General features: G+C 43.1%; 1 protein-coding gene across 2 annotated transcripts in view; it reads right to left on the bottom strand.

The window, feature by feature from the left end:
- Positions 1-10,681: 10,681 nt before the first annotated feature.
- The window catches only part of LOC132881484 (plectin-like), a 64,035-nt gene continuing 55,792 nt past the window's right edge, over positions 10,682-18,924 (bottom strand). For both annotated transcript variants that reach the window (XM_060914018.1, XM_060914105.1), the window contains exon 16: positions 10,682-14,063. In XM_060914018.1, coding sequence (XP_060770001.1) covers positions 13,131-14,063 — 933 coding nt within the window. In that variant the 3' untranslated portion in view covers positions 10,682-13,130. The remainder of the gene's footprint in view (positions 14,064-18,924) is intronic.

The raw sequence follows: 18,924 nt of genomic DNA, 5'->3' as shown, positions 1-18,924 counted from the left end.
TTTGAATTTTTGCACTTTGCTTTTCTTTTGGATTATACTCTTTGGTTTTTTTTTGTCTTTTGTTTTGCCCTGTATATAGTGTATATAGTTTAAATAAACCTTTTGATTCTTTTTCTACTTCCGCCTCACGCCTCTGCATTTGAGTCATTCCCCTGGTGGCCTAGTGGGGGTTTGCTGGATTATCACACCAACGAACCAGGTTCGAATCCCAGCAATACCCTAACAGAAAGACTCCGTCATGACCGACTCAGCAGAGGCTGCTTCAACTGTCTACCCGGCCAACCTTCAGGGAATTATGGCAGCTTTGACACGCTTCGGAGCGACCATGGACGCTCATGGATGTACGCTCACCAGCCAACGTGAGGCCCTCGCTCGCCACGAGGAACTGCTTCAGCAAATTGGGAAAACCCTGGCACAGCTGACATCTCTGCCTGCATCTCCTGCTCCTGATCCAGTTCCTGCTCCTGATCCAGCTCCCACTCCTGCTCCAGTGCCTCCTGCAATGCTGCCTTCTTCACCTCGCGAACCCAGCCTTCCTGCACCACAGAGGTATGACGGCAAGCACAGTGAGTGCCGAGAGTTCCTTACCCAGTGTCAACTCACCTTTGAGCTTCAGCCTACCACCTACACCACGGATCGCCGCAAGATTGCCTTTGTGATCACCTTATTAGCTGGTAAGGCGCGAGCCTGGGCTACTGCTATCTGGCAAAGACAGGGACCTGAGTGCTTTGATTTCCAGCTGTTTTCTGAAGAGATGCTTCGGGTCTTCGATCAGGCAGACATCAGTACCGACGCAGCCCGAAAGCTCATGTCCATCCGGCAAGGAGGAAGCGTCGCAGATTACGCCATCTCGTTCCGAACACTCGCAGCAGTAAGTGGATGGAACGAGACTGCCCTGGTGTCAGCCTTCCACCATGGTCTGTCTGACCCCATCAAGGACGGTCTGGCCTCTATTGGATGCCCAAGTGACCTCGAAACCCTCATCTCACATGCTATTCGTCTGGACAACAGGATGAGAGAACGCCACCAAGCCTTGAGCCCCCCCAGCCTCCCTACCTCTACCTGGAGACCGTCTACCTCCTTCAGTGACTGTCCAGAACCCATGCAAGTGGGTCGTACTCGCCTCTCCGCATCTGAGAGGGAGCGCAGAAGGAGGGACAAGTGCTGCATCTACTGTGGCAAGCCTGGTCACTTCCGAGCATCATGTCCCGAACTCTTGGGAAAAGGACCGCCCCGTCCAGCCGAGGGAGGGTTGTGACGGGGCCTACCCTCTCTCCCGGACTCCCTGGCCAAGGAATCTACATCCCGGTCTCCATCTCCTGGGGTGAGTCTGTCCACTCTTGTCAAGCTTTGATAGACTCAGGGGCGGCTGGGAACTTTATGGATATTCACTTCGCCCAAAGCATCAATATTCCGACTGCACCTCTTGAAGTCCCACTGTCTGTGTCTGCCCTCGATGGCCAAGCGTTAGGTGATGGAAGAGTCACCCAAGTTACTTCTCCAGTTTTCCTCCAGTCTCAAGGTCACAAGGAAGAAATATCCCTGCACCTGATTCCTTCACCTGAGTTCCCAGTTATTCTAGGCCTTCCTTGGCTTACTCGCCACAACCCTCGCATAGACTGGGTAACAAGCCAGGTTGTGGAATGGGGCCCTGCATGCCATGCCTCTTGTCTGCTCTCTAGCTCTCCTGTGTCTCCTGCCGAGCCCCCTGATCTCACCGAGTTATCTCAAGTTCCCACAGAGTACTGGGATCTCAAGGAGGTATTCAGCAAGAGCAGGGCCGCCGTTCTTCCTCCGCACCGGGCCTACGACTGTGCCATCGACTTGCTCCCTGGGACTACCCCTCCTCGTGGCAGACTGTTTTCACTCTCTCAGCCAGAACGCAAGGCCATGGAGGAATACCTCAAAGATGCCCTGGTCTCTGGGTTTATTCGACCCTCCACTTCACCTGCTGGAGCCGGCTTCTTCTTTGTCGGCAAGAAGGATGGGGGGCTCCGACCATGTATTGATTACAGGGGCCTGAATAAGATCACTGTGCGCAACCGATATCCCCTTCCGCTGATGTCCACAGCTTTCGACCTGCTCCAAGGCGCCACCGTCTTCACCAAGTTGGACCTACGGAACGCATACCACCTCATCCGTATCCGACAGGGAGACGAGTGGAAGACTGCCTTTAACACCCCGTCTGGGCACTACGAATACCAGGTGATGCCCTTCGGACTCACCAACGCACCAGCTGTTTTTCAGGCCCTAATCAACGACGTCTTAAGGGACATGATTAACCTATACGTTTTTGTCTACCTCGACGACATCCTTATCTTTTCCAAGACCGTGCAGGAGCACCGCCACCATGTCCGCCAGGTTCTCCAGAGGCTGCTACAGAACAATCTGTTCGCCAAGGCCCAGAAATGCGAATTTCATGTTCCCGAGGTCTCCTTTCTGGGATTTATTGTACGGACAGGCCAACTCCAAATGGACCCTGCCAAGACCCTGGCCGTCCGGGATTGGCCTACTCCCAAGTCCGTTAAGGAGGTTCAGCGGTTCTTAGGATTCGCTAACTTCTACCGCAAGTTCATCAGGAACTTCAGTTCTGTGGCAGCACCCATGTCAGACCTCACCAAAGGGACAGGTGGATCTTATGGCTGGTCTCCTCAGGCAGAAAAGGCGTTCAAAGACCTCAAGGACCGCTTCTGCACGGCACCCATTCTGGTTCTCCCGGACACCTCCCAACCATTCATCGTGGAGGTGGACGCCTCGGACAGTGGTGTCGGCGCGGTGCTCTCTCAACGTTCGGAAGGAAAGCTGCACCCCTGCGCTTACTTCTCCCACCGCCTGAGTCCTGCTGAGTCCCGGTACGATGTGGGGGATCGAGAACTGCTAGCGGTCAAACTGGCCCTTGAGGAGTGGAGGCACTGGCTGGAGGGAGCACAACATCCATTCCTGGTTTGGACTGACCACAAGAACCTGGAGTACCTCCAGCAAGCCAAGAGACTGAACCCTCGACAGGCTAGGTGGGCCCTGTTTTTCAGTCGGTTTGACTTCACCCTCTCATACCGCCCCGGCTCCAAGAACACCAAACCTGATGCACTGTCCAGACTGTTCTCTGCCACTAACAGGGAGAATGAAGTCGGGCCTATTATCCCTGTGTCCCGGATTGTGGCCCCTGTCCGCTGGGGTATTGAGGAGGCTGTCCGACGAGCCCAACGCCAGGACCCCGGTCCTGGGACGGGGCCACCAGGCCTCTTGTACGTCCCACATCAAGCCCGGGCCAAGGTTCTCCAGTGGGGTCACTCTTCCCCTCTCACCGCCCACCCGGGAGCTCGGAGGACCCTGGACTTCCTGAAAAGACGCTTCTGGTGGCCTAACATGGAGAAGGAAGTAAGGTCATTTGTCCTGTCCTGTGAGGTTTGCACCAGAACCAAGAACCCACGACAGCGTCCCCAGGGTCTCCTGCATCCTCTGACCATTCCCCGGCGTCCCTGGTCCCACGTGGCAGTCGACTTTATCACGGGTCTCCCTGAGTCACAAGGTAACACGGTCATTTTGGTCTTAGTTGACAGATTCTCCAAGGCCTGCCGCTTCATACCACTGTGCAAACTCCCCTCTGCTCTTGAAACTGCGAAACTTTTGTTTAATCATGTCTTCCGAGTCTTTGGTCTTCCACAGGACATCGTCTCAGACCGAGGGCCCCAGTTCTCCTCCCGAGTGTGGCACGGGTTCTGCAAGGTCATCGGAGCCACTGCCAGCCTCTCCTCTGGGTTTCACCCACAGTCCAATGGTCAGACGGAGAGGCTCAACCAGGACCTGGAAACCACCCTGCGAGGCCTGGCTATGGATAACCCGACATCGTGGAGCACCTGGCTGCCATGGGCGGAGTACGCCCACAACACCCTGCAGTCATCGGCCACCAAGCTGTCGCCATTCCAGTGCCAATTCGGGTTCCAGCCACCTCTGTTCCCGGACCAGGAGGAGGACGCGGGGGTGCCCTCGGTCAACCAATATGTGAGACGGTGTCGCAAGACCTGGATCAAGGTCAGGAAGACCCTCATACAGACCTCCAGAACCAACCAGACTCAGGCCAACCGCCATAGAAGACCTGCACACGCTTTCCGCCCTGGGCAGCGTGTTTGGCTGTCCACTAAGGACCTTCCACTGCGGGTGGAGAACCGCAAGCTTGCTCCTCGCTACATTGGCCCCTTCAAGGTGGTGCGCAGGGTGAACCCTGTCTCCTACCGGCTCCAGTTGCCCCGGACTCTGAGGATCAACCCCACTTTCCATGTTTCCCTGTTACGGCCCGTACTGACGTCTACGTATGCCCCTGCCCCTAGGAACCCCCCACCCCCCCGCATATTCCAGGGGCAGACTGTGTTCACTGTGAATCGCCTGCTTGACTCCCGCCGGGTCCGCGGCGGGTTGCAATATCTGGTGGACTGGGAGGGCTATGGTCCTGAGGAGCGCTGCTGGGTTCCTGCTCGGGATGTCCTTGATAAAGAACTATGTCGGGACTTCCATTCGGCCCATCCGGATCGCCCTGGGAACGTCAGGAGACGCTCCTAGAGGGGGGGGTCCTGTTAGGACTAGGACTGTTTTGGCCTCTAGAGGCCGCTGTTATTTCCTTTTCATGTCATGTTTATTTTGGCCTCTAGAGGCCGCCACTGTTCCTGTGTTTTGTGTTTGTGTTAATTGCCTAATTATCTTCACCTGTGTCCTTAATTAGTTTGTCTATTTATACCCCTGAGTTCAGTCCTCTTGTCACGGAGTCTTTGTGCTGTTATGTTTATCTCCAGTTTCCTTTGTACTGTGTTTTTTGATCTTCTTAGCTTTTGAATTTTTGCACTTTGCTTTTCTTTTGGATTATACTCTTTGGTTTTTTTTTGTCTTTTGTTTTGCCCTGTATATAGTGTATATAGTTTAAATAAACCTTTTGATTCTTTTTCTACTTCCGCCTCACGCCTCTGCATTTGAGTCATTCCCCTGGTGGCCTAGTGGGGGTTTGCTGGATTATCACACCAACGAACCAGGTTCGAATCCCAGCAATACCCTAACACCAGAAGGCTATTGGAAAAATGTTTTGTGGCTGGATGAGACCAAAATAGAACTTTTTGGTTTAAATGAGAAGCATTATGTTTGGAGAAAGGAAAACACTGCATTCCAGCATAAGAACCTTATCCCATCTGTGAAACATGGTGGTGGTAGTATCATGGTTTGGGCCTGTTTTGCTGCATCTGGGCCAGGATGGCTTGCCATCACTGATGGAACAATGAATTCTGAATTATACCAGCGAATTCTAAAGGAAAATGTCAGGACATCTGTCCATGAACTGAATCTCAAGAGAAGGTGGGTCATGCAGCAAGACAATGACCCGAAGCACACAAGTCGTTCTACTAAAGAATGGTTAAAGAAGAATAAAGTTAATGTTTTGGAATGGCCAAGTCAAAGTCCTGACCTTAACCCAATCAAAATGTTGTGGAAGAACCTGAAGCAAGCAGTTCATGTGAGGAAACCCACCAACATCCCAGAGTTGAAACTGTTCTGTACGGAGGAATGGGCTAAAATTCCTCGAAGCCGGTGTGCAGGACTGATCAAGAGTTACCGGAAACATTTAGTTGCAGTTATTGCTGCACAAGGGGGTCACACCAGATACTGAAAGCAAAGGTTCACATACTTTTGCCACTCACAGATATGTAATATTGGATCATTTTCCTCAATAAATAAATGACCAAGTATCTTATTTTTGTCTCATTTGTTTAACTGGGTTCTCTTTATTTACTTGTTGGACTTGTGTGAAAATCTGATGATGTTTTAAGTCCTATTTATGCAGAAATATAGAAAATTCTAAAGGGTTCACAAACTTTCAAGCACCACTGTATTCAACCCAGTACGTATCTGATCCGGTGCTGTGTAAACATTGAGGAACAAGGATACGCAGTGCTGAGCTCTAGCTGACGTCGTCATTGGACAACGTCACTGTGACATCCACCTTCCTGATTCGCTGGCGTTGGTCATGCCACGTTGGTCATGTGACGCGACTGCTGAAAAACCTTCTCCTCTTTAGTCCCAATGACACAGCGTCCCTGATTTCCATAAAGAACTTCAAATTTTGATTCTTATGCTCTCTCACTCGCTTGCTCTCTCTTTCTCTCTCTCTCCTCTCTCTCACACTCTCTTGCTCACTCTCTCTCTCTCACTCGCTCACTCACTCTCTCACACACTTTATGTGCTTGCAAGTGGTGAGTGACTTGCGCATGCCCGATATGCACTGGGATCATGTGACGTGCCGTCTAATTAGTCATGTGATTAGCGTATCCGTGTATTGGCGTTGCTGTGTGCACGGGGAACGGTTTTGTTGCGGGCACAGAAATTTTTTGTGTGTACGCGAATCGTTTTAAAAACGTTAATCTGATGATCCGCTGATTCGAAATAATGTAAACAGGGCCTTTGATTGCACACAGGTGGATCTTAATCACCTATTTATGTGACTTATGAAGTAAATTGGTTGGACCAGCTCTTTTTTTAGGGATTTCATACAAAAGGGGGTGAATACCTATGCACACTCCAGATTTCTGGGTTGTTGTTTTTTTTTCATTATATTTATTGCTTGTGTCACAGTAAAACAACAATTTTCAACATTAAAGTGGTAGGCATGTTGTGTAAATCAAATGGTGCTAACCCTCCCAAAATCCATTTTAATTCCATCATGCAATGCAACAAAACAGGACAAACACCAAGGGGGATGAATACTTTTGCAAGATACTGTATGTAGTCACATATTTACTCTAATGGATTCAAAGAAAAGAGAGATTGATGGGGATAACAGGAAGATGATGCAGGAGTAGGTGACTTGGAGGTGGGTGAGAATAGGGCCGTTATTGAAAATTAAAGGGATAATAATCCAGAATTACACTTTATATTTTACCATTAAAGTAATCAACATACGCCAAATTGATATGTATGTCAAAGCAATGGCAATTCTAGGAATTTATTTATTTATTTATTTATTTATTTTTCCAGTGAGGCAACAAAGGGGCCACAACTCATTTCAGGTCCAAATAAATACCATCAAATTCAAAGAGCTCTAAAAATGAAAAGGATAACTTTTTACACACTGGGTTTAGTTCATTAATTAGGTAGCCTACTTTTAACATCTGTCTGGCAAATTCAAGGCAATCTATTAGAACAACACAATTTCACCTGTTTGAAGCCTCTTTGCCCCACCAGATGGAATGTTCAGACCCCTGCTATACATGCAGTTCTTAGTCAGTATGAGTCTGTGCTGACTGCTTTGGATCCTGCATCCTGCAGAAAAGTATACACATCAACCTAGCTAATAGGCAATGGTTTTGACAAAAAAAAAATCCACATTGGGAGCACTGTGCTTCATCTTACAATGGCAGAAAACAAAATGGTTGGAGTTGGAGTGCTGAGACACCAGCCTGCAACGTCAACCACAGACAGTGTCACGGAGGTAGACTGTGGTCATGTGGCGAAAAAAGAGAATGCAACAGAAGATAACAAATGAACACTCCCAACATTTGTTTACAAAAGCCTCTGATATAACAACAAAAATGAACTTGCATGCACTTCAAATGCTTTAAATCCAGAAACCAGCTAAATGCTATGGAGTGTTTTAACAATGTCATGTCAAGTCAAGTTTGTTTGTACAGTGCTTTTAACAGTAGACATTGTCCCAAAGCAGCTTTACAGAATCTGAATTACCCAAGACATGAGCCAATTTTATCCCTAATCTATCCCCAATGAGCAAGCCTGTGGCAACGGTGGCAAGGAAAAACTCCCCCAGACGACACGAGGAAGAAACCTCGAGAGGAACCAGACTCAAAAGGGAACCCATCCTCACCTGGACAACAACAGACAACATGACTATAACATTAACAGTTTTAACATGAAGACAGTTTCGTTGATGTTATAAACTCTTCATTAATGGAAACTTGAGTGCAAAACTGTTCATGACAACTGCAGTCCTAAAGTTAGCAAGCCAACTGTAGTCCTCAGCCACAAAAGCATTACTGTAAGTGTCCAGAGTGTCTTCCAAGTGTGAGTTTCAACTGTCCATATGGGGCCGTCCTCCGCAGGAGCGATGTGATGAGACTCCAACCAGACTTAGGGCATAAGGATGGATCAGGCAGGTCCGAGGAGCAGAAGAGGTCAGCACCTTAATCCCAGGATTGACATGTAACTCAGAGGGACAGGTTTTTTTTTTTTTTTTTGGGGGGGGAGCGAGAAAACACAGATTGTTAGGTATGCCCAATGTCACCTGAATAAGTAGGTACAGTATACATTTTGTGCTGAGTACAAGCAGGGACTCTGGCAAAACTAACTATGACAGCATAGCTAAAAAGAGAGAACCAGAAGGTAACACAGGGATGAGGGAGCCCCGGGACATAAAGCAACAGCCACTACACCATCAACAAACTTGGGTGAGCAAGCGAGTGGGGGACTGACAGCATCCATACATCCCAGTTTACCAAAACACTATGTCTGAGGACCCTCCAGATCTACACCTTTACCTCATAAGCACCATTAACAAAAGGCTTGACTAAACAGATATGTTTTCAGCCTCGACTTAAATGTTGAGACTGTGTCTGATTCCTGAACATTACTTGGAAGGCTGTTTCATAACTGTGGGGCTTTGTAAGAAAAGGCTCTGCCCCCTGATGTTACCTTCACTATATGAGGTACCAGCAGATAGCCTGCACCTTTTGATCTAAGTTGGCGTGGCAGGTCATAAAGGACCAGAAGTTCACTCAGGTACTGTGGTGCAAGACCAGTCAGTGTTTTAAAGGCCAATAGTAGTATTTTATAATCAATACGAAATTTGATTGGGAGCCAATGCAGTGTGGATAAGACAGGGGTGATGTGGTCATATTTTCTAGTTCTAGTAAGGACTCTTGCTGCTGCATTTTGAACTAACTGGATCTTGTTTATGCACTTATTGGAACATCCAGACAGTAAGGCATTACAATAATCCAACCTGGAGGTAATGAAAGTATGTACTAGTTTTTCTGCGTCATGTAGTGACATTAAATTTCTCATCTCATCTCATTATCTCTAGCTGCTTTATCCTGTTCTACAGGGTCGCAGGCAAGAGGGAGCCTATCCCAGCTGACTACGGGCAAAAGGCGGGGTACACCCTGGACAAGTCGCCAGGTCATCAAAGGGTTGACACATAGACACAGACAACCATTCACACTCACATCTATGGTCAATTTAGAGTCACCAGTTAACCTGACCTGCATGTCTTTGGACTGTGGGGGAAACCGGAGCACCCGGAGGAAACCCACGCGGATACGGGGAGAGTATGCAAACTCCGCACAGAAAGGCCCTTGCCGGCCACGGGGCTCGAACCTGGACCTTCTTGCTGTGAAGCGACAGCACTAACCACTACAGCACTAACCACTATCCAGGTAATGTTATCAATGTGAGTCTCGAATGAAAGACTGGGGCCAATAATCACCCCAAGGTATTTTACTGCTGCATGTGAAGAAACAGAAAGGCCATCCAGAGTTACTGTGTAATCAGAAAACTTACTTCTAGCTGCATGTGGTCCTAGTACAAGTACTTCAGTCTTGTCAGAGTTAAGCCGAAGGAAGTTAATAAGCATCTAGTGTCTAATGTCCTTTACACATTCCTCAATTCTATTAAGCTGGTGTCTCATCTGGTTTTGCAGAAACATACAACTGTGTGTCATCAGCATAACAGTGGAAACTAATATTTACAAATAATATCACCCAGAGGTAACATATAACAATGCTGGGCATCAACAGTATAACACCACTGTTTAAAAAATAAATTGTCCCATATTAATAGAAATATTGTGTTTTTTGAAAGTTTAAAGTACCAGTCAAAGTTTTGGACACACCTCCTCATTCACCTACTCATTTCTGTATGTTGACTATTTTCTACATTGTAGAACAATACTGAAGACATCAAAACAATAAATAAATATGGAACATATATGGAATTGTATGTTTAAAAAAAGTGTTAAAAAACCAAAATTTTGTTCATATTTTAGATTCTTCAAAGTACCCACTGTTTACCTTGATGACGTTTTGTACACTATTGGCATTATCTTAACCAGCTTCATGAGGTAGTCACATGGAATGCTTTTCAGTTAACAGCTGTGCCTCGTCAAAAGTTAATTAGTGCAATTTCTTGCCTTCTTAACGTATTTGAGCTCAAACAGTAAATAGTAAATAATAAAAATACAGTAAACAGCCCTATTCCACAACTGTAGTAATCCATATTATGTCAAGAACTGCTCAGCTCAGTAAAGAGAAACGACATCCATCATTACTTTAAGACATGAAGTGACTTTTAATGAATACAATTTTTAAAATGAATTTTAGTTGATTGTTAATTTATCATAATGGACATGGACTACTATTATCCTATGTTGTTTCCATTTTCAGACATGTGAAGGTGAGGTACAGAGATGTTATAGACAGATGCCAAATCCAGACAAAAATAACCATTTTTAAAATAGTTTATTTACACATTCACTTTATCTATAGCCTTGGAATTTTGTATCGAAAATTCCACACACAAGACCTTGTGATTCATTTTAGAAACAATATTCTATAGGAAAAAATTTAACATACAATTTAACTGTTAAATTTAAAATTTAACTTTAACATTATGACATTAAGTATGCTTCATGGAAAAGGAAATATCCAAGAGCAGATATACTAATGATGCTGATAACAGTAATAATAAAAAACAAGATTCCACTGTATTATCTTTTTATTACACAAAAAGCATGATTTTACCAGTTATATGTAATGTAACAAAAGAAAAACACCAAACAAACCCTACAACAATCTGCTATGAAAAGAAACATGTAAGTCAGTAGGATACATCAGAAGTTACAAGCCCCATAATAACTACATGCAGATCAGAATGATTTTTTTGAAAAAAAAAAAAAAAAACAATTAAAAAAAGCACTGTGCTTCTGACAGTGGTAATATTTTCTTGTCCTTAAAGCAACATTTTCTTCTGAGTGCTAATGCTGTTAGAGCCTGCTTTATTTTGTGTATTCAGTCCACTGTTCACTCTTGAACTGCACTGTCAGCCAAAGTTTGGAGAGACGTAGGAAGATGTGGAGAAACTTTTGGAAAAGTAGACCCAGTAGCATTAAAGCTTCCTCATCTCAAGACAGACCTTGAACCAGTTCCCGAGCCAGGGCTGGAACATGAGGCTGATCCAGAACCACTGATATGGTAAAGGCTATACAGTACACTGTGGTCATGCCTTCAGTAAACATAAACCAGATCCTTCTGCCATGAGACACCTTTATAAGACAGCTTCAAATTTACAGGCAAAGTTTTTGCTGTATTTCACTCCAGTATTTAGGTCTGTGATGCCCTCAAACTGTCTTTGATCATTACATTACATTGCAGGCATTGAGCAGACACTCTTATCCAGAGGGATGTACACTATAACCAGAGCAGCCTGGGAAGCATTTGGAGTTAGGTGCCTTGCTCAAGGGCACTTCAGCCATTTCGGCTGATCCAGGGAATCAAACCAGCAACCTTGTGGTCCCAAACATTTTGGTCCCAAACCCTGCTTCTCTAACCTATAGGTCATGGCTTCCCCAGTAACACTGAATTTCATTACTGGACTAGATTTTGGTGTGTGGCCTCCGTAACTGATAACCTTCTTGTGAGTAGCTGGATCTAGGATCCCAAGTGGACCCATTTACTCTGTTGGATCAGTCCAGGTTATTGCTGAGGTCCTGATAGAGAGAAATGGGCTCATGGGATATGATGAAGTGGACCCAAAAGAAGATGAATGTGATTCAAATTGCCTGTCTGCAAATTAAGTGATGGGCAGGGTGCCTGCACGAAACTGGTCCGCTGCAGACTGGTTTATGTACAGACTGGTCTATGAAGATGATGATGACGACATCAGTGTCATACTAATGTCCAGACTTTTGGACAGTTATCATTGTGTTCAGTGATATTAAGGTCAGGGCTCTATGCAGGCCACTTGAGGTCTTCTACTCTAACTTTGGCAAATCATGTTTATTGACCTCCCTTGTGTTAGAACAGGGCTTCTTAGTTGAATTTGGAAACTGTAATGCTACAGCAATAGAAAGACTTTTAGACATTAATGTACTTCCAGGTTTGTGCCAACAGTTTGAGGAAGGCCCACATATGGGTGTAATGGTCAGGTGTCCAAAAACCTTTGGTGATATAGTGTACTGTGCAAAAGTCTTAGGCACCCTATTTTTCCTACAAATTATGTCTTGGATGTTTATTTCTGCATTATTGGGTCAGTAAAACCATTTTAGATTTCCAAATATTACTTTTCGAACAAAAAAAAATTACAGAACAATATTTGTAGTTCAGTAAAGAAAGTAACATACAGTCCCTTCCAAACAGATTGGAAAAACAAGATGGATTCTTTTATTTTTGTCTTTGTGGGCAAATCCCAGGGCTCAAACCAAGAGTAAACGTTCAGAACTATTAACTGTTTAAACAATCAATTTAACAGGGCACACTTCGGCAACAAGAAACACTCGGCAGTCGTGTTCCAATATTTCTGATCACTTGAAAAATGTGTGCATAAAGACAAAAATGTCTCTTAACACATCTAGTTGTAAATATCAGGCAATGAAAGCTGAAATTCTGATCGATCATCTCATATTCATATTTTGATCTCAAGTCCAAATGTCTTCAGTTTATAGCAAAAACAAAAGAATTGGCCTTGCAGTTCCAATACTTTCAGAGGTGACTGTATTATATAGTATGCCAATTTTCAAACAAAAACATAAAGAAGGCTGTTAGGGATTATCTGCAAAACAGAAGCAAGTGCAGCAGTCAAAGTCTCCAGAACTGTGGCAGATTCTCTGAGATGCTCAGTAAAATATGCCAGCAAATTATCTTACAAAACTGTACAATTTGTACCCAAAACTACTGATGAATTTTTAAGGGCAAAGAGTTGTCAAATATTCACCAAATATTGACTTTGTTTTCTTTATGGTAGTTTTTAAATGTAGAAATTTTTAATTTCATTACTTTATGAAAGTATTTTTGTTTCCAGCTTTTCTTTCCATGTGGTTAAGACCTTGGCACAGTAATGATATAGTATGTCTGATGATCAATGAGACTTTCCTAAACAGATAAATATGTCTTTCTTTCCTGCTCCTTCTCCTTCAGCAGTAAGAAAGAAAGCTTGGTTGCAGAGTCAGTTATGCATTGCTCCATCATCTGAGGGTAAGTCAGACACCTCTTTGTGTTTGGGTCAAAGAAACCTTTTGTATCACAAGAAGGGTCAGTAAGCATTCTCTTCATCTCTTCATCAAAAAGGCCACGGTTGTACGCCACTTCCACTGGAAGACGGTGTTTGTCTTTAGGGTCAATGATTCCACCTGTGGCAATTTGAAACTTCAAAAGACGAATACCATGAGATTTAACGATCAGACCCTTGTTCATGGCCTGAAATACAGAAATTACCGTACCAGAGAATGGATCATTGTATCCAGTCACAGCACGTTCAGCAGAGAGAAGCTTCTTTTTAACCTCTAGGCTAACCACTCCCATTTCTACAGCCTCAGTAACTGATAGTTTTCGATTGCTGATTGGATCGATCACATATCCATTGGATGCTTGAGCCTCCAGCAGTTGGAATGCAGTACTTTTTGTAATCATGTTTTTTTTCTCGGCTTGGTAGATTGACAGTCGTTCTTTAGTAGCCTCTACATACACACCTGAGATACATCTTGCACACTCAGAGTATATCTTCAAGTCTTTGCTATCTTCCATTGTGACTGCTCTCTCTGGAGACAAAACTTTGTCATGGAGTTCTAGGCCAACAAGACCCTCTTCTGTAACAGCCTTTTTTGTGTTGTTTTCTGACCAGCAATGTTCAATATGTCTTTGTTTTCCCTCTTTGGGAAGCATGCCTGTTGCCCTGACATTCAACAAGCTCCTCTGCTTTCCTGTGAAACCTTTGTGAGATTTATCTATTTGATTGTCAGTCAAGTCTGAGTGTGCTCGTTCCTCAGTGCAAACTTGCGACTTCTTAATTTTTTCTGGAACCTCAGCCTGAGAAAGGGTTAAGCAGAAAGAATACAAAATCCAAAAATTAATAAAACAGTGCTTAAGTTATGATGTCAATTATCAACAGAAAGTCAGAAATCATTAATCAATGATGGGGAGTGCTGTTATAGGAAAAATAATGAATGATAAGGAAGTACTGGTTAAGCTGACGATTTTCCTATAACACTATAGCCTAAGTGTTTAGACAGAAAGAAAGAAAGAAAGAAAGAAAGAAAGAAAGAAAGAAAGAAAGAAAGAAAGAAAGAAAGAAAGAAAGAAAGAAAGAAAGAAAGAAAGAACAACTTTATTCATCACACATTTGTGAAATTCCTCTCTGCATTTAACCCATCTGAAGCAGTGAACACACACATGCACACACACACGTGAGCAATGAGCACACACGCATACCCAGAGCAGTGGGCAGCCATGCTAACAGCGCTCAGGGAGGAGTTGGGAGTTAGGTTCCTCGCTCAAGGGCACCTCAGCCCAAGGCCGTCCCATATTAGCCTAACCGCATGTCTTATTTATTTATTTATTCCTCTTACACAACAGCAATTTTCCAATTATTACAATTGTAAATTGTACAATTGTAATTTTCATAATTTCTTTTTAAATTTGTCTTAATTATTTATTAATGAACAATGTATTGTGCTTTTATTGATTTGTAGTTAGATTTACTGTTGTGGGACATCTGTGGAGCAAGGTGCTTCTTGTTATCACTTATGTGATAAACAAATTTATAACTATAAACAAATATTCCCTAACCAGCCTCTCTTTTTAAGTATTAGAACAAGTCTCTCATCTCATTATCTCTAGCCACTTTATCCTGTTCTACAGGGTCGCAGGCAAGCTGGAGCTTAAGTGAAGTAATATAAACCTGTGATTTGCAACTGTATTACTGGAGTAAATTAGCACCCTCTAAGCAATTAGATTTAACAATTCAACAGTGCTGTGGTAGGGCTGGGCAATATTGCAAAAAAAATTTCTTTTTCAACTTTATGAACAAATCTCAATTACAATTTCACTTTTGTTGTTCTTACATAATGTAATTATAATCAAATTGTGTAATTTGTCAATTTTTCATTTATTAGAATGGACTTTGGAAAATCTTGATGTGTAAAAATAAACGGTTTTTGTAAATAAAGAATATGTATAGAAAGGATTATATTTATAGTGGTGCTTGAAAGTTTGTGAACCCTTTAGAATTTTCCATATTTCTGCATAAATATGACCTAAAACCTCATCAGATTTTCACACAAGTCCTAAAAGTAGATAAAGAGAACCCAGTTAAACAAATGAGACAAAAATATTATACTTGGTCATTTATTTATTGAGGAAAATGATCCAATATTACATATCTGTGAGTGGCAACAGTATGTGAACCTTTGCTTTCAGTATCTGGTGTGACCCCCTTGTGCAGCAATAACTGCAACTAAACGTTTCCAGTAACTGTTGATCAGTCCTGCACACCAGCTTGGAGGAATTTTAGCCCATTCCTCCATACAGAACAGCTTCAACTCTGGGATGTTGGTGGGTTTCCTCACATGAACTACTCGCTTCAGGTCCTTCCACAACATTTCGATTGGATTAAGGTCAGGACTTTGACTTGGCCATTCCAAAACATTAACTTTATTCTTCTTTAACCATTCTTTGGTAGAACGACTTGTGTGCTTTGGGTCGTTGTCTTGCTGCATGACCCACCTTCTCTTGAGATTCAGTTCATGGACAGATGTCCTGACATTTTCCTTTAGAATTCGCTGGTATAATTCAGAATTCATTGTTCCATCAATGATGGCAAGCCATCCTGGCGCAGATGCAGCAAAACAGGCCCAAACCATGATACTACCACCACCATGTTTCACAGATGGGATAAGGTTCTTATGTTAGAATGCAGTGTTTTCCTTTCTCCAAACATAACGCTTCTCATTTAAACCAAAAAGTTCTATTTTGGTCTCATCCATCCACAAAACATTTTTCCAATAGCCTTCTGGCTTGTCCACGTGATCTTTAGCAAACTGCAGACGAGCAGCAATGTTCTTTTTGGAGATCAGTGGCTTTCTCCTTGCAACCCTGACATGCACAACACTGTTGTTCAGTGTTCTTCTGATGACTCATGAACATTAATATTAGCCAATGTGAGAGAGGCCTTCAGCTGCTTAGACGTTACCCTGGGGTCCTTTGTGACCTCACCGACTATTACATGCTTTGCTCTTGGAGTGATCTTTGTTGGTCAGCCACTCCTGGGGAGGGTAACAATGGTCTTGAATTTCCTCCATTTATACACAATCTGTCTGACTGTGGATTGGTGGAGTCCAAAGTCTTTAGAGATGGTTTTGTAACCTTTTCCAGCCTGATGAGCATCAACAACGCTTTTTCTGAGGTCCTCAGAAATCTCCTTTGTTTGTGCCATGATACACCTCCTCAAACATGTATTGTGAAAATCAGACTTTGATAGATTCCTGTACTTTAAATACAACCCCAATTCCAAAAACGTTGGCACACTGTGTAAAACATAAATCAAAACAGAATGTGAAGATTTGCAAAATCATGGAAACCCTATATCTCATTGAAAATAATACAAAGACAACATGCCAAATGTTGAAACTGAGAAATTTTATTGTTTTTTGAAAAAGATATGCTCATTTTTAATTTGATTTCAGCAACACGTTTCAGAAAAGTTGGGACAGGGCAACAAAAGACTGAAAAAGTTATGTAATGCTTAAAAAAAAACTAATTTGGTTAATTGGCAACAGGTCAGAAATATGATTGGGTATAAAAAGAGCATCCCAGAGAGGCGGAGTCTCTCAAAAGTAAAGATGGGGAGGGGTTCACCGCTCTGTGAAAGACTGCGTGGGCAAACAGTGCAATAATTTAAGAATAACGTTCCTCAATGTAAAACTGTAAAGAATTTGGGGATCACATCATCTATGGCACATAATATAATTAAAAAATTCTGAGAATCTGGGGAAATCTCTGTATGCAAGAGACATGGCTGAAAACTGACACTGGATGCCTGTGATCTTCAGGCCCTCAGGAGACACTGCATTAAAAGCAGACACGTGTCTGTAGTGGAAATCACTGTATGGGCTCAGGAACACTTCAGAAAACCATCATCTGTGAAAACAGCTCATTACTGCATCCACAAATGCAAGTTAAAACCAGATATAAACAACATCCAGAAACAGCACCACCTTCTCTGGGCCCGAGCTCTTTTACAATGGACTGAGGCGAAGTGGAAAACTGTCCCAAGGTCTGACGAATCAAAAGTAGAAATTCTTTTTCGAAATCATGGGCACCACGTCCTCCAGGCTAAAGAGGAGAGGGACCATCCGGCTTGTTATCAGTGCACAGTTCAAAAGCCAGCATCTGTGATGGTATGAGGGTGCATTAGTGCACATGACATGGGTAGCTTGTACATCTGGGAAGGCATCATGAATGCTGAATGATATATACACGTTTCAGAGCAATATGCTGCCATCCAGACAAAATCTTTTTCAGGGAAGGCCCTCCTTCTTTCAGCAAGACAATGCCAAACTGCTTTCTGCACATATTAAAATTGCATGGCTCTGTAGTAAAAGAGTCCGGGTGCTAAACTGGCCTGCCTGCAGTCCAGACTTCTCTCGCATTTAAAACATTTGGCGCATTATGAAGTGCAAAATACAACAATAGAGACCCCAAACTGTTGAGCAACTGAAATTGTATAACGTGCAAGAATGGAACAACATTTCTCTTTCAAAACTACAGCAACTGGTTTCCTCAGTTCCCAAACGTTTACAGAGTGTTGTTAAAAGTAGAGGTGATGCAACACAGTGGTAAACATGCCCATGTCCTAACTTTTTTGAAATGTGTTGCTGACACCAAATTCAAAATGAGGATATATTTTTCAAAAAACAATAACATTTCTCAGTTTCAAGATTTGATCTGTTGTCTTTGCACTATTTTCAATGAAACATAGGGTTTCCATGATTTGCAAATCATCATATTCAGTTTTTATTTACAGTTTACATAGCATACGAACTGTTTTGGAATTGGGGTTGTAAAACAGGGTGCCCACTCACACCTGATTGTCATCCCATTGATTGAAAACACCTGACTCGAATTTCACCTTCAAATTAACTGCTAATCCTAGAGGTTCACATACTTTTGCCACTCACAGATAGGTAATATTGTATAATTTTTCTCAATAAATAAATGACCAAGTATAATCTTTTTGTCTCATTTGTTTAACTGGGTTCTCTTTATCTACTTTTAGGACTTGTGTGAAAATCTGATGAGGTTTTAGGTCATATTTATGCAGAAATACGGAAAATTCTAAAGGGTTCACAAACTTTCAAACACCACTGTGTGTGTGTGTGTGTTATATATACAGTGGTGCTTGAAAGTTTGTGAACCCTTTAGAATTTTCTATATTTCTGCATAAATATGACCTAAAACATCATCGGATTTTCACACAAGTCCTAAAAGTAGAGAAAGAGAACCCAGTTAAACAAATGAGACAGAAATATTATACTTGCTCGTTTATTTATTGAAGAAAATGATCCAATATTACATATCTGTGAGTGGCAAAAGTATGTGAACCTTTGCTTTCAGTATCTTGTGTGACCCCCTTGTGCAGCGATAACTGCAACTAAACGTTTCCGGTAACTGTTGATCAGTCCTGCACACCGGCTTGGAGGAATTTTAGCCCATTCCTCCATACAGAACAGCTTCAACTCTGGGATGTTGGTGGGTTTCCTCACATGAACTGCTCGCTTCAGGTCCTTCCACAACATTTTGATTGGATTAAAGTCAGGACTTTGACTTGGCCATTCCAAAACATTAACTTTATTCTTCTTTAACCATTCTTTGGTAGAACAACTTGTGTGCT

This window comes from Neoarius graeffei, chromosome 1 (assembly GCF_027579695.1).
Source record: "Neoarius graeffei isolate fNeoGra1 chromosome 1, fNeoGra1.pri, whole genome shotgun sequence".
NCBI classification, from domain to species: Eukaryota; Metazoa; Chordata; class Actinopteri; order Siluriformes; family Ariidae; genus Neoarius; species Neoarius graeffei.
The sequence above is the reverse complement of the archived record's forward strand: the minus strand, read 5'-3'. Positions and strand labels throughout refer to the sequence as shown.